Below are 26,139 nucleotides of genomic sequence, written 5' to 3'. Positions count from 1 at the left end.
CGCCACCACCGTGGTGCAATGATTAGCTTGTCCGCCTTTCATACACAACCCAGCAAAAAAAATAACTTCCAAAAAAGTAGTTTGGATCCCCAATCTGTGATCCGGAAGTAGTGCAAACTTGGATCATCTCCAATGAATTTTACACGCGCGTGTCATAGGACGGAAGTACTTTGGTTGAATGCCGGGGGTTGTTGGCCCCATCCTTAGTGTCAATCTTTAACAATATTGTAGATAGCAGCAGCTACCCCGATTGTTTAAAAATAAGCAAAGTTACACCGATTCCAAAAGTGTCAAATTCTACGCAACTTCATCAATTTCGACCTATATCTGTGTTGCCAGTATTGGATCTTGTTGTCGAGAAATTGATTTAAGCCAGGATAATGAAATATCTTGAGGAAAACGATATCATTTATAAATATCAGTTTGGTTTTATGAGAGGTTGCGGGACAGATGAAGCAGTGCTAAATGTGTTGAATTATATATACTGTAATATAGATCATGGTTATAGAGGTGTAGGTGCCCTATTTTTAGATTTGACAAAAGCCTTCGATATTGTAGATCATCACGTACTTCTTCGGAAGTTGTCATATTATAGTATTCGAGGTGATGAACTACAATTGTTTAGAAGTTTTTTGACAAATCGGAGGCAGTATGTGGTAGTATCTGGAGAGGAAAGTAATGTATCAGTCGTAAGGCATGGAATTCCGCAGGGAAGTTGCTTAGGTCCACTACTTTTCCTTGTCTATATAAATGATTTATCCAATCTGGGGTTAGATGGCCGGATGTATATGTTTGCAGATGATATATGTCTGCTTTACCCTTATAGAAACGACGTGACATTAAAAAACGCTATGGAAAGGGATATGGCCTTGATCCTTGAATATACGAGGTTAAATAAGTTAGTATTAAGTTCGTCGAAGACGAAATTGGTGCGTTTTAGACCGACTTCGAACCAAGCTGTTAGTGAGTTTTCAATATCCATCAATGGTGTTGTAGTTAACGAAGTCAAGGAAGTGAAATATTTAGGTATATTACTTCAGCATAATTTATCTTGGGACTCTCATATATCTTGTCTGAGGAACAAAGTAGCTCCAGCGTTAGGAATTCTTTTTAAGATGAGGTACCTTTTGGACTCCAAAACTAAGATGATGCTATATCAGTCATTGGTGCAGAGTCATCTTGGTTATTTGGCAGTCATTTTTGGATGGAAGAATACCTCAGCTCTACGTTCCTTACAACGCATTCAGAATAAAGCCCTCAAGGCCGTCTTTAACTTGCCCATGAGGTTTTCAACGATACCACTATACGCGGAAATTTCTAAAAATATTTTGCCTGTACATGGTTTGTATAGATATCAGTTGTTGCTATATATTTATAAGACTGAGAAAAATATCGGCTATTCTACGTTAAAATTTTCCAGGAATCAATCTGCTTTTAACACTAGAAACAGAACATCTTTAAGGGTAGTGAGGTGTAGATTGGAAATTACCAAACAGAGAATTGAGTTCATTGGTACTTCCCTATTTAATGCATTACCCCATGATGTGAAGCATGCATCTAATATATCGCTGTTTAAGACCAAACTTAAGAAATATTTGCTTGAAAATGTTGAGATACTTCTAGCTTAAATTACATTCAAAATTTATGGTTTATGGTATGGATTAATTTTTGTAATTTCTTTTTATTATTTTTTTCTCTTTCTTTTTGATTTTTTTAATTTCGTACTTATATTTTTAAAATTATAATATATTAAAAACATTTATCTTTGTCACATATTTGCCAACTTGCCTCAAAAATGCCTTAAGGCGCTGAGGCCTTAACATAATTGTAAAGTTTTTAATAGAATAACAAATAATATTAATAAAATAAAAAAAATACTTCCTTTTTGGATCCTTTGCATTACTTTAGAAGTTGTGCCCCGGAAGTTAATTTGAATGAAGAAATTTAAAAAGTGAAATTTTTTTTTTCAACCAATTTCACTTTTTTTTTCAACCATATGTTTTATTACACTATTATTTTCCTATTATATAATTTTTACAATTTGAAAAACTTTTTCGCTCCGACCAGGGTTTGAACCTAGGTTTGCAGGCATCATAACAGAACGCCTTAGCATACTAAGCCATAAACGCCATTGAATATAAAGCGTCGAAAGGTCAATTCAAATGTGTGTGATATGATCGTAATACGACACCAAGGAATAATATTCTAATTGCTTTTCGAGAAGTTCTTTATTAGTATGAACGAAAAAATGAGAAACGCAGGTTCAAATCTCACCAGCGGCAATTTTTTTTTATCAAATATTTTTCTAAAAAAATATTTTTTTATGTTATGCATCGTTTTTATTTTTTATTTTCGGCATATATTTTCGTATAAATATATTTGTTTCATTACAAATCAACAAAAAAATTAAAAATTCTCGTAATTAGCAAAATCTTCTCAAAAGAACTTCCATGGAAGCGAAAAAGTCAAACGGCACAGGTTCAAATCCCAGCGGGGATTGAAATTTATTTATTATTATTATTATTATTTTTTTACTTTTTTATTCATTTTTTTATTAGTTTTCTATTTTGTTTTAATTTAATTGTCCAAAATTTGCACTAAAATACACTGATTGCGTTGTTTCTAATACTTGTCCAAAAGGACTGCATCGGAAGTGGAAAAAAATCATTGGGGGATCCCAACGATGCGCTTTAGAAGAAATGTTTTTGGACTTGTCCAAAAGGACTACATCGGAAGTTGAAGAAACTCGATGGGGGATCCTGGGATGGGCTTTAAAAGAAATGTTTGTGGAACAACTTCCTTTTTTTTTTTTTTGCTGGAAAGTTCGTGGGTTCGATTCCTACTTCGACCGGTAATGCTGGTGATATTTTTCTGGTTGTTTGAAAGCTTCTCTAAGTGGTTTCACTACAATGTGGAACGCCGTTCGGACTCGGCTATAAAAAGGAGGTCCCTTGTCATTGAGCTTAACATAGAATCGGGCGGCACTCAGTGATAAGAGAGAAGTTCACCACTGTGGTATCACAATGGACTGAATTTTGGCCCAAATCGGTTCAGATTTAAACATATATAAACGTTTATATATCGCACCCAAAAAATTAGAAGGATTTGAGAATGGTAAAGTGTTGCAGAGTATACTATAGTCGGCTCCGCCTGACTTTAGACTTTCCTTACTTGTTTTAGTAAATTGTTAAATATTGTAATTAAGCTCGAGGTCTGTTGTTTGAAGAAAAGTTATTAGGCATAACTAATACTTTTCTGTTATTTAAAAACAATTCATATATTCAAGAAAACATTGAAGTCAAAATTTTGTTAAATTAGTTTTTAATTCTGATCGATTGACATTTGGAAGTTTGTAGCTTCGACATGAATTGATTTTCTAGTTTTACCTTTTGAGTTAATTTAGACATGACATGTCTTAGATTGTAAACTTGTTAGGGATACGTTTAAATTATTAAAGAGCTTCGATAAGAACAATATTTATACAAAGGAAGTTTTTGTTTTTGCCTTTAAAATCAGTTTTTCTTAAGATCAACATAAAATGTTAGCGTCAATCCCTTTTATCCTTGTCAATAAATTCGTTTGTATATGTACCAAAATTTGTAAAAACTTTTTTTTCATTTCATGACGTTTCTAACAATTCAAATCTATAACAAACGCATGTATCATTTTCTTCATAACCTAACCCAACGCAGTTTTTTACATATTCCTAACTACTGATAATGTTGTCATGTAAATACCCATATAAAGGGTGATTTGTTAAGAGCTTGATAACTTTTTTTTAAAAAAAAAACGCATAAAATTTGCAAAATCTCATCGGTTCTTTATTTGAAACGTTAGATTGGTCCATGACATTTACTTTTTGAAGATAATTTCATTTAAATGTTGACCGCGGCTGCGTCTTAGGTGGTCCATTCGGAAAGTCCAATTTTGGGCAACTTTTTCGAGCATTTCGGCCGGAATAGCCCGAATTTCTTCGGAAATGTTGTCTTCCAAAGCTGGAATAGTTGCTGGCTTTTTTCTGTAGACTTTAGACTTGACGTAGCCCCACAAAAAATAGTCTAAAGGCGTCAAATCGCATGATCTTGGTGGCCAACTTACCGGTCCATTTCTTGAGATGAATTGTTCTCCGAAGTTTTCCCTCAAAATGGCCATAGAATCGCGAGCTGTGTGGCATGTAGCGCCATCTTGTTGAAACCACATGTCAACCAAGTTCAGTTCTTCCATTTTTGGCAACAAAAAGTTTGTTAGCATCGAACGATAGCGATCGCCATTCACCGTAACGTTGCGTCCAACAGCATCTTTGAAAAAATACGGTCCAATGATTCCACCAGCGTACAAACCACACCAAACAGTGCATTTTTCGGGATGCATGGGCAGTTCTTGAACGGCTTCTGGTTGCTCTTCACTCCAAATGCGGCAATTTTGCTTATTTACGTAGCCATTCAACCAGAAATGAGCCTCATCGCTGAACAAAATTTGTCGATAAAAAAGCGGATTTTCTGCCAACTTTTCTAGGGCCCATTCACTGAAAATTCGACGTTGTGGCTCGTTAGTAAGTCTATTCATGATGAAATGTCAAAGCATACTGAGCATCTTTCTCTTTGACACCATGTCTGAAATCCCACGTGATCTGTCAAATACTAATGCATGAAAATCCTAACCTCAAAAGAATCACCCTTTATAACTGCTTATGATTACAATAAAATCTTTGATAATACAGTATACAGCATAATTATTCATGACTTTTTCCAACAAAATCCTGCCATCATTTCATTCTAATGAAAGTCGAATGTTGATTCAACCAAATGTCTGGAATTAGGGCATACGGGCATTGTGAACTTCAAATTATGCCGTCAATACTTTACAACTTATAATTATTATGTTCGTTAGAAAGGTATTTTATAACCCTAAGGGTTGGGTTTTAAAGAACATAATTATTAATGTTTTTCAAATTAGGTTGTGCGTGTGAGTGTGTGTGTGTGGTTTTAAAACTCATTGCAAGGGAAGGTTACGGTGACGGTGTAAAAGAAAAGTTCATAATTTGTTGGTATTTTTAAATTTGGGGACTTGTAACGAGAACATGAAAAGGAGTTTATTTCTTCCATATCTAATTTAGGAGTTTTGCGAAAATTTATAAAATAAACATTTCATTTCGAAATGTTTAAACTTTTATTTTTACGATTAGAAAAATCCGTTTACCGTAAATCACATACCAAACATTTGGTGGAGAAGATAAGATTTTCTAAACTCTAAACAAATATTGTCAATAAAATATTGTAGCGTTAAAACAAAATTCAAACAAAAAACTTTTCGTCGATAACATTATGATTTATTGTTTATATGTCACCAGTTGGTGGGGAGGAAGCATGCCAAGTGTAGTCATTTTTTACATACTTTGTGCTTTGAAAGTTACAAACATGTGACAAATGTGCTTAGTTTTCGAGTAGCTTTTGCGAAAATCCTAAACGAATGTTAGATTTCCGTTTTAAATATTTTGCTGTGCGAGTGTACTCCTACGAAACAAATTTCTTATGATATTTATAAATACGAAACAAGTATATACAGCAGTAAGTTCGTCCGGGTCGAATCTTAAATACCCACCACCATGAATCAAATATAATACTTCCCTTGGAAAACTCTTCGTCGTATCGAGTTACTTGAAAATATATAGAGTTTCAGGGGGGTTTGATGACAGCTATTCCTCTAAGTTAAACCAGTACGCTTCCCGAAAATAAAAGATTCTACCTATGAAGACTAGACCAGATTTTTTATTCAAAAAACCAACTTTGTTCGAGTTTTGCAGAAATCATAAACATCTCGCATAATTGTACAAGAAAATGATGAAAAAACGCCTTGATTTGAAATTTAAAATTTGTAGATTTTTACAATCATTATTTAAATGATTAAAAGAAGTAAAATTTGGAATTTTACTTTCAGTTTAAAGCAATTTATATAAGCCGAAGGAGTTCAACTTGGGAGATCAGTCTATATGGGTGCTATGCCAAAACATGATATACCCCAAAATCAGCACACTTAATTGAGGTTCTGAAAAACCTATAGAATTTTGACCTCAAATCGGAGGGCTGGATTATAAGGGGGTATATCAAAATCTGTACCGATACACAATATATTCGTAACACCTATTTGTGGTCCTAAAAAACCTTTAGGTTTGAAATTTCAGGCAAATTGGATAAAAACTACGGTTTCTAGAAGCCAAAGAAGTAAAATCGCGAGACCGGTCTCTATGGGGGCTATACCAAACATGGACCGATGCACACAATTTTCTGAAAACCTATTTATGGTCCTAAAAACCTGTAGATTTCAGCAAATTGGATAAAAACTACGGATTCTAGAAGGTCAATAACTAAAATCGGAGGATCGGTCTATATGGGGGCTATACCAAAACCTGGACCAATACGTACCATTTCCGGCACACCAATTTGTGGTCCTAAAGCACCCCTAGCTCTCGAATTTCAGGCAAATTGGATAAAAATCATGGATTCCAGTAGCCCAAAAAATAAAATCGGGAGATCGGTCTATGTGGGGGTTATAACAAAATATGCACCGATACACCCCATTTTCGACACATCTATGTGTGGTCCTAAAATAGCTCTAGCTTTCCAATTTCAGGCAAATTGGATAAAAACTACGGATTCTAAAAGCTCAAGAAGTAAATTCGGGACATCGGTCTATATGGGGGTTATACCAAAACATGGGACCATAAAGGGTGATACGGTCAAAATTTGGTCAAGGGAAAAAGCGTGTAAATCGGTGAAATCGTTTATTTAAAAAATCAAATTAAATTTCTTTTTCAAGTTCAATTAGTATAAAATTCAAGAAAAATATTCAGTTAGGCTTTCGCTTTTCCAAATCCGAATTGTCGGGCCTCACGCTTGACACCTGCCATCAGATTTTGTACAGCCGCCTTCTTCGCTGCAGAAAGACAGTTTGCCTTGAACTGCTGCTCGTCCTTAGCAGTTTTTTGGTCTTCTTTAGGTACCGCTTGACAATAGCCCAGCATTTCTCAATTGGGCGGAGCTCTGGCGTGTTGGGAGGGTTCTTGTCCTTGGGAACCACCTGCACGTTGTTGGCGGCGAAACACTCCATGGCCTTTTTACCGTAATGGCAAGATGCCAAATCCGGCCAAAACAGTACGGAACAACCGTGTTTCTTCAGGAAAGGCAGCAGACGTTTATTCAAACACTCTTTCACGTAAATTTCATGGTTGACAGTCCCAGAAGCTATGAAAATACTGCTTTTCAAGCCACAGGTACAGATGGCTTGCCAAACCAGATATTTCTTTGCGAACTTTGACAGTTTTATGTGCTTGAAAATATCTGCTACCTTTCCCCTTCCTTTTGCCGTATAAAACTCCTGTCCCGGAAGCTGCTTGTAGTCAGCTTTGACGTAGGTTTCGTCGTCCATTACCACGCAGTCAAACATCGTCAGCATCGTCGTGTACAGCCTCCGGGATCGCGCTTTGGCCATCGTATTTTGTTTATCATCGCGATTTGGAGTCACTACCTTCTTGTAAGTCGATAGTCCGGCTCGTTTTATGGCTCGATGCACGGTTGTAGACGATACACCCAGCTTATTTGCGGCATCTCGGAGAGAGAGAGAGGTTAGGGTTTCGCTTGAAACTACCGGCAACTCTCTTTGTCGTCTCAGCGGCTTCCAGTTTTCGATTTCCCCCCGATCCATACTTCCTGGCTGTCGACAAACGTTCCCCAAACACTTTAATTACATTTATAACGGTTGATTTGGGAAATTTTAGCGATTTTGCCAGCTTTGCGTGCGAGTAGCTCGGATTTTCGCGATGCGCGAGCAAAATTTTGATACGCCGCCCTTCTTGCTTGGACGGCATTTTGACAACTGAAGAGTGAATTCCAAAATCAAAATAGGAGCAACATTCTACACACACACACCTTCAAAATCAGGTTTTTTAAATGCAAAATTGAAAGAAGTACGTTAAGTTTATATTGACCAAATTTTGACCGTATCACCCTTTACATACAAATGTACAAACTTATTATACCCTGTGCCACAGTAGTTCGTGAAGGGTATACAAATTTGAAGCAAAGATTATAAACTTTCTTTTAAGAACAATTTCATTATTTTAAAGAATTTTGTTGTATTTTTTTAGTGTGGGCTCTATAAACTAGATTTAAGGGTTTTCAGCGGCGGTTTGTCCGCTCTCAGTAATGCTGGTGATATTTTTGAGTATTTCAAAGCGACGTTCGGACTCGTCTTTAAGAAGAATGTCCCTTGCCATTGACACAGTGTTTACACAGTTCACCAGTGTGGTATTGCAATGGTCTGTATAATCTAAGAAACAGTCTGAAATAAGGGGCAGCAACTCTACCTATCCTAACCTAGCATAATCATTACCCGTTTTTTTAGCAACATTTCATCTTCCATTGTTATTCTATAATGTATTGTCTAAACCTAAGAAAGACACAGAAAAGAAGTGAAAGAAAGGGAGAGATGGAATGCGTTAAAATGGTAATCAAAGCAAAATGTTTGGGACAATTTCAAACATCCGTTATTCTTGGCACGTTTTGAAACAAAACAACATCTCAAACATGGGTTATATGTTAAGCCTGATGGCTGACACTTGTTTCCCTTTTTAATTGAGTTTAGCCCTTCAAAACCCCATAATGTAGCAGATAGTAAAATAAAAGGGTCTTGTCTAAAGAAGTAAATATTTACCCCATTATGGTCCCAGATTTAAATTATTGTTGCCAAGATAGCATCTCATTTTAATTAAGTTAATAAATCTGTAAACTCCTTCGCTTCGTTTGCTACCAAATGCCATTCTACTGTAATTCTATTTAGGTAGGTAGGCGTTCTTTATCACAGCCGAAAAAAACACACACACAAACGATTTTTTGGTTTGTTTTCTATTTTTTCGCATTTTTCTATATCATTCTTCATCCTGATGATTTACGTCCATGTCAACTTTTGCCTAAACTCACTTATTCTCTATTATTTACTTAAGAATTAAATTGTTTGTTTTTAATTAATTAGATTTGTATTTGAAAGGGGTTAAATCTCATAATACCAACGTAATGGGAAGAAAAATACTTAACAAAGTAAAGTGTGGAAGTTGATTAATCTCCTCCAAACAGAAAGCGGTATTAGTTGACAATTTTATGATGTAGAATTTACAAAAAACAAGTATATACAGTAGTAAGTTCGGCCGGGCCGAATCTTAAATACCCACCACCATCAATCAAATATTATAGTTTCTTTTGAAATTTCAGGGGGTTTGATGCCAGATATTTTCCCAAGCAGATCAGTTCAACCAGTACGCTTCCCACCGATAACATGTTGGCTGATAAGACCCCGGTCTGACACATAGATGGCGTCGCTAGTATTAAATGCATATTATTTTTATATAGTACCAACCTTCAAATGATTCGTGTCAAAATTTGACGTTTGTAAGTCAATTAGTTTGTGAGATAGAGCGTCTTTTATGAAGCAACTTTTGTTATTGTGAAAAAATGGAAAAAAAGGAATTTCGTGTTTTGATAAACTACTGTTTTCTGAAGGGAAAAATACGGTGGAAGCAAAAATGCGTGATAATGAGTTTCCGGACTCTGCCCCAAGGAAATCAACAATAATTGATTGGTATACAAAATTCAAGAGTGGTGAAATAAGCACGGAGGATGGTGAGGTGAACGCAGTGGACGCCCGAAAGAGGTGGTTACCGACGAAAACATCAAAAAATCCACAAAATCATTTTGAATGACCGTAATATGAAGTTGATCGAGATGCAAAATGGGTGCCGCGCGAGCTCACATTTAACCAAAAACAACAACGTGTTGATGATTCTGAGCGGTGTTTGCAGCTGTTAACTCGTAATACATCCGAGTTTTTCCGTCGATATGTGACAATTGATGAAACATGGCTCCATCACTACACTCCTGAATCCAATTGACAGTCGGCTGAGTGGACAGCGACCGGTGAACCGTCTCCGAAGCGTGGAAAGACTCAAAAGTCCGCTGGCAAAGTAATGGCCTCTGTTTTTAGGGATGCGCATGGAATAATTTTTATCGATTATCTTGAGAAGGGAAAAACCATCAACAGTGACTATTATATGGCGTTATTGGAGCGTTTGAAGGTCGAAATCGCGGCAAAACGGCCCCATATGAAGAAGAAAAAAGTGTTGTGTTGTGAGAACGATGGCAAAAATTCATGAATTGAGCTTCGAATTGCTTCCCCACCCACCGTTTTCACCAGATCTGGCCCCCAGCGACTTTTTCTTGTTCTCAGACCTCAAAAGGATGCTCGCAGTGAAAAAATTTGGCTGCAATGAAGAGGTGATCGCCGAAACTGAGGCAAAACCGAAGGAGTACTACCAAAATGGTATCAAAAAATTGGAAGGTCGTTGTAATCGTTGTATCGTTCTTGAAGGGAACTACTCGTGTGTTGAATAATTGACATGAATTTTGACAAAAAAAAGTGTTTTTCTTTGTTAGACCGGGGACTTATCAGCCAACCTCTTAAATGTAAAGATTTTACCTATGAAGACTAGATCAGATTCTGAATTTATAAGAACCATTTTTTGTTTGAGTTTTAGAGGAATCTTTTACGTGTGCAAGAAAATGATGAAATAGCACCTTGATTTGAAAACTAAAATCTGTGGATTTTCATCCCAATTATTTAAATGACTACGAGAAGTAAAATCTGGAAATTTAGCATTCAGTTTCAAGCAACTTTCATGATCAGTGCGCTTTCTATACCCTCAATAAGTGAAATTGGTCTATATGGAGGCCTTACCAAATGGACCGATAAAACTATATCATCATCAATCATGGGTCTAAAATGCCAGTATATTTTCAATTTGTAGATAATCGGATAAAAACTACAATTTCTAGAAACCCTAGAAGTTAAATCGGGAGTTCGGTGTAATGGGGGCTATACCAAAACATGGAAGGATACACACAGTATTCAGCACATTCAATTGTAGTTCTAGAATCTAGACCCCAAATCGGAGGGCCGGTTTATAAGGGGGCTATATCAAAAACTGTACCGATACTCAATATATTCGGCACACCTCTTTCTAGTCCTAGAATACCTCTAGATTTCCAATTTTAGGCAAATTGGATAAAAACTACGGATTCTAGAAGCCCAAAAAGTAAATCTGGAGATCGGTCTATATGGGGGCTATATCGAAACATGGTCCGATAATCACCATTTTCGTCACACCTCTTTATGGTCCTAGAATACCTCCAGATTTCCAATTTCAGGAAAATTGGGTAAAAATTACGTTTTCTAGAAGCCCAAGAAGTAATATCGGGAGATCGATCTATATGGGGGCTATATCGAAACATGGTCCGATAATCACCATTTTCGGCACATCTTTTTATTTTCTTAGAATACCTCTAGATTTTCAATTTCAGGCAAATTGGATAAAAACTACGGATTCTAGAAGCCCAAGAAGTAAATCTGGAGATCGGTCTATATGGGGGCTATATCGAAACATGGTCCGATAATCACCATTTTCGTCACACCTCTTTATGGTCCTAGAATACCTCCAGATTTCCAATTTCAGGAAAATTGGGTAAAAATTACGTTTTCTAGAAGCCCAAGAAGTAATATCGGGAGATCGATCTATATGGGGGCTATATCGAAACATGGTCCGATAATCACCATTTTCGGCACATCTTTTTATTTTCTTAGAATACCTCTAGATTTTCAATTTCAGGCAAATTGGTTAAAAACTACGGAAGCCCAAGTAGTAAAATCGGAGATCGGTCTATATGGGGGCTATATCGAAACATGGTCCGATAATCACCATTTTCGGCACATCTGCTTATTTTCCTAGAATACCTCTATATTTCCAATTTCAGGCAAATTGGATAAAAAGTACGGTTTCTAGAAGCCCAAGAAGTAAAATCGGGAGATCGGTTTATATGGGAGCTATATCAAAACAATCAGGGAGCCACCATGGTGCAATGGTTAGCATGCCCGCCTTGCATACATAAGGTCGTGGGTTCGATTCCTGCTTCGACCGAACACCAAAAAGTTTTTCAGCGGTGGATTACCCACCTCAGTAATGCTGGTGACATTTCTGAGGGTTTCAAAGCTTCTCTTAGTGGTTTCACTGCAATGTGGAAAGCCGTTCGGACTCGGCTATAAAAAGGAGGTCCCTTGTCATTGAGCTTAACATGGAATCGGGCAGCACTCAGTGATAAGAGAGACGTTCACTAATGTGGTATCACAATGGACTGAATAGTCTAAGTGAGCCTAATACATCGGGCTGCCACCTAACCTAACCTATATCAAAACATGGACCGATACACCCCATTTTCGGCACACCTCTTTATGGTCCTAGAATACATCTAGATTCACAATTTCAGGCAAATCGGATAGAAAATACAATTTCTAGACGCCCAAGAAGAAAAATTGGGAAGTCGGTCCATATGGGGCTATACCAAAACATGGACCAATAGGCACCATTTTCGGTACACTTTTTGATGGTCTTAAAATACGTCTACATTTCCAATTTCAGGCAAATTGGATAAAAACTACAATTTTTATAAGCCCAAGACCCCAGGTCGGTTTATATGGGGTCTATATCAAAACTTGGACCGATATAGCCCATCTTCAAACTTGACCTGCCTGTCTGCAAACAAAAGACGAATCTGTGCCAAATTTCAGGACGATAGCGCCATTATTGAAGGCTGTAACGTGATTACAACAGACAGACGGACATGCTTATATCTTCTTAGAATTTCTCCCTGATCAAGAATATATATACTTTATATAGTCGGAAATCGATATTTCGATGTGTGTATAAAAAAGAACTAAAAGTAACGAAGAAAATCATTGGAGCCAAATCATAACCATTTTAACCATACAGTAGCTCATTCGTACTATTTTTGGGAATCGTAAGAAAATTTAAATTTAATATACCCCCGTCACCATTCTATGGTGGTGGGTAAAAAAAGAGTAGGACTGATTGAAATTCTCTAATATATTGATATACGCATCAGACAATACTGAAGATTTTGTTTCTGTCGGGGGTCTACAATCTTTTGGGGGGTTTCCAATCGATTTTGACATACGTTTACATTTTAAGTATTACTAAAATTTAAAAGATTCGTTCTCATCTAAGATCCATCATGTTTTTCAACTTCATGTTTCACGTACACATATGAAACATATGGTTCCATATTCGAAGGAATAAATATGTATGACATTAACCTTTAATATTTTGATTATGTTAATGAAACACAAATAAAAAGACACATGCATACATGGGTAATGATATGCCTCAAGATAATCAAATCCCATTTTCCTTCTCCATAATATTGCCATTAAGGCATATCCTTTGAACATATTTCAATTCAATCCTTTGAATAAAATCAAATTGCAAAAATGATTAAAATGTTAGATATAAGTGTCATTTGAAGCAGAAGACTAAAAAGCAACAAATCTTTCTTTGTGATATATATGTATGTAGAAATTAATTAAATCTAGGTCAACAATGATTTTTCTAATTGTAATATAAATTGAAAATTATCTACAAAGACTTTTCTCTCTCACCAAAAAAAAAAAAGATAAAGATCACTAAAAGAAAAAGTTATGAACTATAAAGTTATTACTCATGCCACGTATAAAAATAATATTCATTATACATAAGGGTGTAACGAATTCCAGCAAACAAAAAAATGGAAGTTGTTCCACACATACTTCTTTTAAAGCGCATCCCCGAATCCCCCATCAATTGTTTTCACTTCCGATGCAAAGGGTCCATAAACATTTCATTTAAAACGCAACCATGGATCCCCTATCGACTTTTTCCACTTAGACCGTTTTATGTTAAAATTTAAGTTTTGGACAATAAAATTTCGCAAAAAAGAATAGAAAATAAATAAAAAAGTAAAACAAAAACAAGTAAATACAGCTGTAAGTTCGGCTGAGCCGAATCTTATGTACCCACCACAATGAATCAAATATAATAGTTTACTTTGAAAACTTTTCGTCGTAGAGGGTTAGTTGATAATATATATAGAATTTAAGGGGGGTTTGATGGCAAATATTCTCCCAAGCAAATCAGTTCATCCAGTACGCTTCCCGAAGATAAATTTAAACATTCTACCTATGAATACCAAATCAGATTATAGATTTACCAATTTTGTTTGAGTTTTAGAGAAAACATAAACATATCGTGTATATGATGAAATAACGCCTTGATTTGAAATCTTAAATCTGTAGATTTTTACCGCCATTATTTAAATGATTACGAAAAGTAAAATCTTGAAATTTTACTTTCACTTTCAAGCAATTTTAACGAGCAGTGCGCCTGCTATACACTGAAATAAGAGTTTTCTTTTCTGAGGACCGAAACTTTAGACAAAGTTTCCTTTTGACACAAATTTTAGAGACAATCGTTGAATCGTTTGTCATACATTCGGATTAATTTGCTCTAAACGAAAATACTTTATACGAAAGGGGAATTTTTATACCCTCCACCATAGGATGGGGGTATATTAACTTTGTCATTCCGTTTGTAACACATCGAAATATTGCTCTAAGACCCCATAAAGTATATATATTCTGGGTCGTGGTGAAATTCTGAGTCGATCTAAGCATGTCCGTCCGTCCGTCCGACCGTCCGATCCTGCTGAAATTTGGTACATGGTGTTGGTATATGGCCTCTAACAATGATGCACAAATTGGTTCACATCGGTTCATAATTATAAATAGTCCCCATATAAACCGATACCCAGATTTGGCTTGCGAAGCCTCAAAGAGAAGCCAATTTCATCCGATCTTGCTGAAATTTGGTACATGGTGTTGGCATATGGTCTCTAACAACCATGCAAAAATTGGTTCACATCAATCCATAATTATATATAGGCACCATATAAACCGATCCCCAGATTTGGCTTGCGAAGCCTCAAAGAGAAGCAAATTTCATCCGATCTTGCTGAAATTTGGTACATGGTGTTGGTATATGGTTTCTAACAACCATGCAAAAATTGGTCGACATCGGTTCATAATTATATATAGCCCCCATATAAACCGATCCCCAGATTTGAACTCCGGATCCTCTTGGAGGAGCAAAATTCATCCGATCCGGTTCAAATGTGGAAACCACGTTCCATATGGTCTCTAACATCCTTGCAAAAATTGGTCCACATCGGTTCACAATTATATATAGCCCCCATATAAACCGTTCTCCAGATTTGATCTCCGGAGCCTCTTGGAGGAGCAAAATTCATCCGATCCGGTTCAAATTTGGAACGTGGTGTTAGTATATGGCCGCTAACAATCATACCGTGGTCCATATCGGTCTATAGTTATATATAGCCGATCTCCAATCACACAAAAAATGGTCCATATCGGTTCATAATCATGGTTGTCACTCGAGCCAAAAATAATCTACCAAAATTTTATTTCTATAGAAAATTTTTTCAAAATTTTATTTCTATCGAAAATTTTGTCAAAATTTTATTTCTATAAAAAATTTTTTCAAAATTTTATTTCTATCGAAAATTTTGTCAAAATTTTATTTCTATCGAAAATTTTGTTCAAATTTTATTTCTATAGAAAATTTTGTTCAAATTTTATTTCTATATAAAATTTTGTTTAAATTTTATTTCCAAAGAAAATTTTGTCAAAATTTTATTTCTAAAGAAAATTTTGTCAAAATTTTATTTCTATAGAAAATTTTGTCAAAATTTTATGTATATAGAAAATTTTGACGAACTGAATTATATACGTATTTGATCCATCCTTTTTAATTTAATATATATGGACTTGCATACAATTTAGAAGACTGTGTTAGGAGGTTTTAAGATAAATGCGATACAAATTTTTGAGGGTCTACTATACCAGTATATTTACATTTTCGAGCAAATCAGATAAAAACTACGGTTTCTAGAAGCCCAAGGAATTAAAACGGGAGATCAGTCTATGTTGGGGCTATACCAAAACATGGGCTGACACACGCCATATTCAGCTGACCTTTTTGTGGTCAGCCGGGTTCTACAAGTCCTAGAAATAAATTCGAGAGGTAGGTCTATATGGGGGCTATACCCTAACATGGACCAATACTCACCATTTTCGACACACCTCTTAATGGTCCTCAAAAACCTCCAGAATTTCAATTTCAGACAAATTGAGTAAAAACTACGAATTCTAGAAGCCCAAGAAATATAGTCGGGAGATCAGTCTATATGGGGGTTATAACCAAACATGGACCGATCAGCACCATTTTCGGCACACCTTTTGATGGTCCTAAAATACCTCTAGAGTTCCAATTTCCGTCAAAATGGATAACATCTACGCTAAAATCCGTACTTTTTATCCATTTTGACGGAAACCCAAGAAATAAAGATGGGAGATCGGTCTAGATGGGGGCTACACCAAGACATCGACCGACACACCAATTTATGGTTCCAAACTACTTCTAGATTTTCAATTTCAGGGAAATTGGATAAAAACTATAGATTCTAGAAGACCAAGAAGTAAAATCGGGAGATCGGTCTATATGGTGGCTATAGCAACACATGGACCGATACACCCAATTTTTGACACACTTTTTGCGGTTCTAAACTACCTCTAGATTTTCAATTTTAGGCAAATCGCATAGTAAATATAGTTTCTTGAAGCCCAAGAAATAAAATAGGGAGATTGGTTTATATGGGGGCTATACCAAAACATGGACCGATACACCCCATTTTCGCCACACCTATTTGTGGTCCTAGAATACCTCTACATTTCAAATTTCAGATAAATCGGATAGTAAATACAGTTTCTAGTAGCCCAAGAAGTAAAATCGGGAAATCGGTCTATATTGGGGTTATACCAAAAAATGGACCGATACACCTCAATTTCGGCACACCTATTTGTGGTCCCAAAATACCTTTAGATTGCCAATCTATATTTTCTAGCCGATTTGCTTGAAATTGAAAATCTAGAGGTAATTTAAGATCACTAATAGGTGTGTCGCAAATGGTGCCTATCGGTTCATGTTTTGGTATAGCCCCCATAAAGACCTATCGCCCGACTTTATTCCTGAGGCTTCTAGAATCCGTAGTTTTTATCCAATTTGCTAGAAATTAGAAATATAGAGGAATTTTAGGACCATAAAGAGGTGTATCGAAAATGGTCCGTATCGGTCCATGTTTTGGTTTAGCCCCTATATAGACTGATCTCCCAATTTTACTTTGGGCTTCTAGAATTCCTAGTTTTCACCCAATTCGTCTGAAAGTGGAATTCTAGAGGTATTTGAGGAACATTAAGAGGTGGTGAGTATTGGTCCATGTTTTGGTATAGCGCCCATATAGACCTAATTTATTTCTAAGACTTCTGGAATCCGGCTGACCACAAATAGGTCAGCCTGGAATTTTAGACCCTCAAAAATCTGTATCGCATTTATTTTTACCGGTCCGATTTAACTTCTTGAGGGTACACCCAAAGAAAAAAATATTTTCCTCCGGAATGAAATATTAGAAAAACGAAATTTCCCTTTCGTATAAAGTATTTTCGTTTAGAATGTTTGATAAGCGATTCAACTGTTGTCTCTAAAATTTGTGTCAAAAGAAAACTATGATTGTCTAAAATTTCGTTCCTCAGAAAAAAACACTTCTTGACAGGCGCACTGACCATGAAAATTGCTTGAAACTGAAAGTAAAATTTTCAGATTTTACTCAGCGTATTCATTTAAATAATGGCGGGGCCGACTATATTATACCCTGCACCACTTTGTAGATCTAAATTTTCGATACCATATCACATCCGTCAAATGTGTTGGGGGCTATATATAAAGGTTTGTCCCAAATACATACATTTAAATATCACTCGATTTGGACAGAATTTGATAGACTTCTACAAAATCTATAGACTCAAAATTTAAGTTGGCTAATGCACTAGGGTGGAACACAATTTTAGTAAAAACAAGTATATACGGCCGTAAGTTCGGCCAGGCCGAAGCTTATGTACCCTCCATCATGGATTGCGTAGAAACTTCATCTAAACACTGCCATCCACAATCGAATTACTTAAGTTGCGGTAACGCTTGCCGATGGCAAGGTATCTTAAAACCTCCTAACACCATCTTCTAAATTGTATGTAAGTCCATACGTGGTATATATTAAATCAAAAAAGATCGATCCAATACGTATATAATTCAGTTTGACAAAGTAGACATAAAATTTTGACAAAATTTTCTACAGAAATAAAATTTTAACAAAATTTTCTATAGAAATAAAATTTTCACAAAATTTTCTATAGAAATAAAATTTTCACAAAATTTTCTATAGAAATAAAAATTTTGACAAAATTTTCTATAGAAATAAACTTTTGACAAAATTTTGTATAGAAATAAAATCTTGGTAGATTATTTTTGGCTCGAGTGGCAACCATGATTATGAACCGAATAAAATTTGAACAAAATTTTCTATAGAAATAAAGTTTTGACAAAATTTTCTATAGAAATAAAATTTTGACAACGATGAAAATTTTATTATGAACCGAATAAAATGTTAACAAAATTTTCTCCAGAAATAAAATTTTGACAAAATTTTCTATAGAAATAAAATTTTGACAAAATTTTCTATAGAAATAAAATTTTGGTAGATTATTTTTGGCTCTAGTGGCAACCATGATTATGAACCGATATGGACCAATTTTTGTGTGATTGGACCAATTTTGGTATGGTTGTTAGAGACAATGCCTAATTTGAACCGGATCAGATGAATTTTGCTCCTCCAAGTGGTTCCGAAGGTCAAATCTGGAGAATGTTTTATATGGGGGCTATATATAATTATGGACCGATATGGACCAATTCTGGCATGGTTGTTAGAGACCATATACAAATACCATGTACCAAATTTCAGGCGGATCGGATGAAATTTGCTTCTCTTTGAGGCTCCGCAACCCAAATCTAGGGATCGGTTTATATGGGCGCCATATATAATTATGGACCGATGTGGACCAATTTTTGCACGGTTGTTAGAGACCATATACCAATACCATGTACCAAATTTCAGCCGGATCGGATGCAATTTTCTCCTCTTTGAGGCTTCGCAAGCCAAATCTGGAGATCGGTTTATATGGGGTCTATATATAATTATGGACCGATGTGGACCAATTTTTGCATGGTTGTTAGAGACCATATACCAACATCATGTACCAAATTTCAGCCGGATCGGATGAAATTTGCTTCTCTTTGAGGCTCCGCAAGCCAAATCTGGGGATCGGTTTATATAGGGGCTATATATAATTATGGACCGATGTGGACCAATTTTTGCATGATTGTTAGAGACCATATATCAACACCATGTACCAAATTTCAGCCGGATCGGATGAAATATGCTTCTCTTAGAGGCTCCACAAGCCAAATCTGGGGATCGGTTTATATGGGGGCTATATATAATTATGGACCGATGTGAACCAATTTTTGCATGGTTGTTAGAGACCATATACCAACACCATGTACCAAATTTCAGCCGAATCGGATGAAATATGCTTCTGTTAGAGGCTCCACAAGCCAAATCTGAGGGTCCATTTATATGGGGGCTATACGTAAAAGTGGACCGATATGGCCCATTTTCAATACCATCCGACCTACATCGATAACAACTACTTGTGCCAAGTTTCAAGTCGATATCTTGTTTCGTTCGGAAGTTAGCGTGATTTCAACAGACGGACGGACGGACGGACATGCTTAGATCGACTCAGAATTTCACCACGACCCAGAATATATATACTTTATGGGGTCTTAGAGCAATATTTCGATGTGTTACAAACGGAATGACAAAGTTAATATACCCCCATCCTATGATGGAGGGTATAAAAATGGGAAACATTTAAATCTGAAGCAATTTTAAGGAAACTTCACAAAACTTTATTTATTTTTTATCGCTCGATATATATGTATTAGAAGTTTAGGAAAATTAGTCATTTTTACAACTTTTCGACTAAGCAGTGGCGATTTTACAAGGAAAATGTTGGTCGAAATCAGAATAACATATACATGGGAGCTAAATCTAAATGTGAATCGACGTCAACCAAATTTGTCACGCATAGCTACAATGCTAACTCTACTCCCTGTGCAAAATTTCAACTAAATCGGAGTTAAAAATTGGCCTCTGTTGGCATAGCTACAATGCTAATTATACTCCCCGTGCACAATTTCAACTAAATCGGAGCAAAAAATTGGCCTCTGTGGTCATTTGAGTCTAAATCGGGCGAAAGCTATATATGTCAGCTATATCTAAATCTGAACCGATTTCAACCAAATTTGACACGCATAGCTACAATGCTAATTCTACTCCCTGTGCAAAATTTCAACTAAATCGGAGCAAAAAATTGGCCTCTGTGGGCAAAAGAGTGTAAATCGGGCGAAAGCTATATATGGGAGCTATATCTAACTCTGAACCGATTTGGCTGATATTTTGCAAGTTCTTCGAGACTCATAAAATATTCGGATGTACGGAGTTTGAGGAAGATCGGTTGATATACACGCTAATTATGACCAGATCGGTGAAAAATATATATGGCAGCTATATCTAAATCAGAACCGATTTTTTCCAAAATCAATAGGGATCGTCTTTGAGCTGAAACAGGACCCTATACCAAATTTTAGGACAATCGGACTAAAACTGCGAGCTGTACTTTGCACACAAAAATACATCAACAGACAGACAGACGGACAGACAGACAGACGGACATCGCTAAATCGACTCAGAATTTAATTCTAAGACGATCGGTATACTAAACGATGGGTCTCAGACTTTCCCTTCTTGGCGTTACATACAAATGCACAAACTTATTATACCCTGTACCACAGTAGTGGTGAAGGGTACAAAAAGTGAACTCTCTATTTCACTAAAGCCAATTTAATTTTATTTTAGTTCATGGAATAATTATATATGGAGAAAGTTTCCTTACTCTAAAAATTTTTTGCGTATGTTAGTTAAATGAACTCAAAAACGGGAAAAAATTATACCCAAATGAAGGATAAAGATTAACTAAATTAATCTTTAATAGAACACAATAGTTCAATATTTCTTCAAATTTGTAAATTTTACTACAAATGCGTTCATCATGAACTTCGTATGCCACTAAAGACATTCTTGCAATTTTGAACTCCAATTTTTCCTTCAAACTACAAAATTTTATTAACAAGTGAAAAAAACTTAATTACGTCTAATAAATTTGCTTGAATTTGTCGAAAAATATATATTTATTTTTATGACATCGGCGTGATGTCAGCATTTGTTATACTGTTTAGTTAAAATTTTCTAAAAATATTCAAAATTTTCTAAAATTAACTGAAATTTTTCTTCTCACTGTTTTTTCAGTGAAAGCTTGTAGAAGTAATGAATTTCATATAGACCATAATTCTTAATCTGATTTATTATACTGAATAGATTTCGAAAAATCCCCAAATTTGTGGAAATTCCCCCAAGTCTCCAACTCAAAAAATTTGTACTCATCCACGAAAAAATATCCCCGATTTGGGGAAAAACCTATTCTGGCAACACTGGATTTGGGGAAAAACCTCCAATTCAGGCAACACTGGCCATTATAAAAATTTTAATATATTAAATTTTGTTGCTTGAAATTATTTACAGTTCAACCTTTTGCTGCCTGTCCATACACTTCACCTGCATACTTGTGCGAGTTTTAAATAAATACCTCGAGGCATTGTTTTCGTTTAATTGCGTTCATTGACAATGTTTTTTTTTTATATTTTTATATACATGCCTTCATGTTCTTTACCATCATAGCGGATAAAATCCCCAGTGATTTGATGAGTTTATTTAAAATTAAAAAGAAAATAATTCAAGCAGATGTAGTTTTAAGTTTACTGGAGAAAGCTCATATCAATATAAAATAATGCTAGTATATTTCGTTTTTATTATTATACAAACTGATTTCGTCAAAATCGGGATATACAGAAAAAGTCACATAAACTGTTTTTATAAACATGAATTTATGCCTATTTAAAAAAGATAATATTTTCGTGTGAAAATTGAACCAAATTCTACCACACATTTTGAGATTTCAAGAATGCGTTATTGGATGGAGCGATATAGCCTATCTTCGAACTTGACTTTGGAAACAAAAAACGAGTTTGTGAAAAGTGTGATTAAAATAGACATGCAGACAGACAGACGGACATTGTTATATCGTCTTAGAATTTCTCCTTTCTTTATATAGTCGGAAACCAATATATCGATTTATTACAAACGGAGTGGTAAATTTATTATACCCCCTTCCTAGGGTGATGGGTATAAAAAATTATTGGCGTCAAATCATGACCATTTTAACCATACAGTATTTCATTCTGACCACTTTGGGGAAGTGTTTGAAAAAAAAATAAAAAAAAGAAAAACTTCATTGGGCTGCGAAAATTTCGAAAAAAAATAATAAAATTTAACTACACACGAATAATCTTTATACCCCCGAATAATTTTTATAACACATCTAACTATCGATTTCCGACCATACAAAGTATATATATTCTTGACCGATGTATTATGCTCAATACGACTATGCAGTCCATTGTGCTACCACTGTGGTGAACTTCTCTCTGAGTGCTGCCCGATTCCATGTTAATATCAAAGACACACATTGCAGTGAAACCACTTAGAGAAGTTTTGAAACACTCAGAAATTTTGGGTCTACACACATAATCAAGCCGAATATGCGGCCTATCGATCGATATACCCCTTATAGACCGATCTCCCGACATGACTTCTTTTACTTCGAGACACAGCAATTTTTATTCGATTTGCCTGAGGTCCGTAAATAGGTGTAGAGAATATGGTGTGGATCGGTCCATATTTTAGTATAGCTCCCATGTGTTAAGTCTCCCGATTTTCATGTTTTTATATATGTTTGCTTGGCAGAGAATCTGTCATCAAATTCAGGGCTGTGGAGTCGGGGTCTTGGAGTCGGAGGATTTTGCTGGAGCCGGAGTCGGAGTCGTAAAAATCTTCCCGTAATTATACCCTGCGCCACACTGTTCCCAAGATTTTGTAGAAGTCTTACAAAATATTGTTCAAATCGGGTCAGTTTTAAATGTTGGTTAAGTGGAACATAAACATATATAAAGCCCTCAACAAATTTGAAGGATTTGAGATTTTATCAAAATGTAGATCTAAATACAAAGTTGTGCAGGGTATATTATAGTCGGGCCCCCCGCGACTTTAGACTTTCCTTATTTGTTTTTTTTTTATACCCTCCACCATACGATGGGGGTATATTAACTTTGTCATTATGTTTGTAACACATCGAAATATTGCTCTAAGACCGCATACCCCCATATACTTATATATATTCTGGGTCGTGGTGAAATTCAGAGTTGATCTAAGCATGTCCGTCTGTCCGTCCGTCTGTTGAAATCACGCTAACTTCCGAACGAAACAAGCTATCGACTTGAAACTTGGCACAAGCAGTTGTTATTGATGTAGGTCAGATGGTATTCCAAATGGGCCATATCGGTCCACTTTTACGTATAGCCCCCATATTAACGGACCCTCAGATTTAGCTTGCGGAGCCTCTAAGAGAAGCATATTTCATCCGATCCGGGTGAAATTTGGTACATTGTGTTCGTATATGGTGTCTAACAACCATGCAAAAATTGGGCCATATCGGTCCATAATTATATACAGCCCCATATAAACCGATTCCCAGATTTGGCTTGCGGAACCTCAAAGAGAAGCAAATTTCATCCGATCCGACTGAAATTTGGTACATGGTGTTGGTATATGGTCTCTAATAACCATGCTAAAATTGGTCCACATCGGTCCATTATTATATATAGCCCCCATATAAACTGATCCATAGATTTTACCTCCGGAGCCCCTTGTAAGAGCAAAATTCTCCCGATCCGGTTGAAATTTGGTACGTGGTGTGAGTATATGGTCTCTAACAACCATGCAAAAATTGGTCCATATCGGTCTCAATTATATATAACGCCCATTTAAACCGATCTCCAGATTTGACCTCCGGAGTTATTGGAGGAGCAAAATTCATCCGACCCGGTTGAAATTTAGTACGTGGTGAAATTTGGTACATTGCGTTAGTATATGGCCGCTAACAACCATGCCAAAATTGGTCCATATCGGTCTATAGTTATATAAAGCCGATCCCCAAAAATAATCTACCAAAATTTTATTTGTATAGAAAATTTTGTCAAAATTTTATTACTATAGAAAATTTTGTCAAAATTTTATTTCTATAAAAAATTTTGTCAAAATTTTATTTTTATAGAAAATTTTGTCAAAATTTTATACCTATAGAAAATTTTGTCAAACTTTTATTATTATAGAAAATTTTGTCAAAATTTTATTATTATAGAAAATTTTGTCAAAATTTTATTTCGATAAAAAATTTTGTCAAAATTTTATTTCTATAGAAAATTTTGTAAAAATAGTAATAATAAATAGTAAATTTTGTCAAAATTTTATTACTAGAGAAAATTTTATCAAAATTTTATAGCTATACAAAATTTTGTCAAAATTTTATTTCTATAAAAAATTTTGTCAAAATTTTATTTCTATAAAAAATTTTGTCAAAATTTTATTTCTATAAAAAATTTTGTCAAAATTTTATTTCTATAGAAAATTTTGTCAAAATTTTATTACTATAGAAAATTTGGTCAAAATTGTATTTCTATAAAAAATTTTGTCAAAATTTTATTTCTATAGAAAATTTTGTCAAAATTTTATATCTATAGAAAATTTTGTCAAAATTTTATGACTATAGAAAGTTTTGTCAAAATTTTATTACTATAGAAAATTTTGTCAAAATTTTATTACTATAGAAAATTTGGTCAAAATTGTATGTCTATAAAAAATTTTGTCAAAATTTTATTTCTATAGAAAATTTTGTCAAAATTTTATATCTATAGAAAATTTTGTCAAACTGAATTATGTATATGTATACCCCGAATGGACTAACTTACAATTGAGAAGACGGTGTTAAGACGTTTTAAGATACCTTGCCATCGGCAAGTGTTGCCGCAATCCAAGTAATTCGATTGTGGATGACAGTCTTTAGTACAAGTTTCTATGCAATCCATGGTGGATGGTACATAAGATTCGGCATGGCCAAACTTACGGCCGTATATACTTATTTTTACTAAAATTGTGTTTCGTCCCATAACGTTAGATTTAAATTTTTAGTACATAGATTTTGTTGAAGTGTATACAATTTTGTCTAAATCGGTTCAGATTCAGATTCATGCATATGGGAATATAAACCTTTATATAGCTCGCAACAAACATAAAAGATTTGAGATTGTATCAATAATTTTGGTCCACAAAGTGTTGAAGGGTATAATACATTATTATTTTATTTATTAAACATAGGACCGACATTGCCTTAAATTTGAAATATAGAGTTCACTCGGCATCAAATGGGAAATTAATTTTTTTTGCATAAATAAATACGATAATTTATATCGATCCATTCACGGTACTGAACCATTCAGAAGCAATCTGTATGAAAAACAAACTTCTTTGCCATACACATAGAGAAGTAATATGACCACCCCAAACATGTTTTCACTGCAATTTTTTTACAAAAAGTCGATTGGACGACTCTTAGAGATACCATAAAATAGTTATACCATACAACTTTATCAAATGTTATGTTTTCGATTTTGTCCATCAACAAAATTCGATTAGTCAATTTCATTAGTTAAAAGTCAATTAGTCGAATTTGAATTTTACAATTGGTCAAATTTGCTTTCTCGTCTACGCTTTTTGACAAAAAAAAAACGATTAGTCAACTCTCGGAAATACCATAAAATAACATATTTGGACAGTATTTCTCTTTTAATTCAATGTCAACTTTTTTTATTTTTTGTCGATTTTCTCGATTACCAATAATATCGATTAGTCGAGTTTAAAGAATACAATTGGTTGACTTATTTTCTCGACTACTTTTTTTTAACAAAAAGTCGGTTTTGTATCCCTAGTTCAGTGTACCTTTTCCTTCATTACCTTTAATGTCATTTGTTCACATTCTCATACTAACTGGAGAGTACATAAACACAAATTCAACATACACACATACAACCCAACTAACAGCTGAATGACTGAATGAATGTATTTCCTTTTGCTCCCGCACCGCGTGTGTGAAGGAGAACAAGCATCGAAT

The 26,139-nt window shown here is 35.0% G+C and overlaps 3 protein-coding genes across 3 annotated transcripts in view; 2 read left to right on the top strand and 1 right to left on the bottom strand.

Annotated features, from left to right (window-relative positions):
* The window catches only part of LOC142232836 (uncharacterized), a 49,142-nt gene extending 48,771 nt beyond the window's left edge, over window positions 1-371 (top strand). The window contains exon 5 of the mRNA XM_075303527.1: window positions 232-371. Within this exon, the coding sequence (XP_075159642.1) occupies window positions 232-371 (140 nt within the window). The remainder of the gene's footprint in view (window positions 1-231) is intronic.
* The window catches only part of 5-HT7 (5-hydroxytryptamine receptor 7), a 566,265-nt gene that overhangs the window by 485,697 nt on the left and 54,429 nt on the right, over window positions 1-26,139 (bottom strand). The window lies entirely within an intron of this gene.
* Window positions 852-1,628, top strand: LOC142232827 (uncharacterized). Its single transcript, XM_075303519.1, has one exon. It carries the CDS (start codon window positions 852-854, stop codon window positions 1,626-1,628), a length of 777 nt encoding a protein of 258 aa, XP_075159634.1.

This window comes from Haematobia irritans, chromosome 1, assembly GCF_050003625.1.
Source record: "Haematobia irritans isolate KBUSLIRL chromosome 1, ASM5000362v1, whole genome shotgun sequence".
Classification (NCBI taxonomy): domain Eukaryota; kingdom Metazoa; phylum Arthropoda; class Insecta; order Diptera; family Muscidae; genus Haematobia; species Haematobia irritans.
The sequence above is the reverse complement of the archived record's forward strand: the minus strand, read 5'-3'. Positions and strand labels throughout refer to the sequence as shown.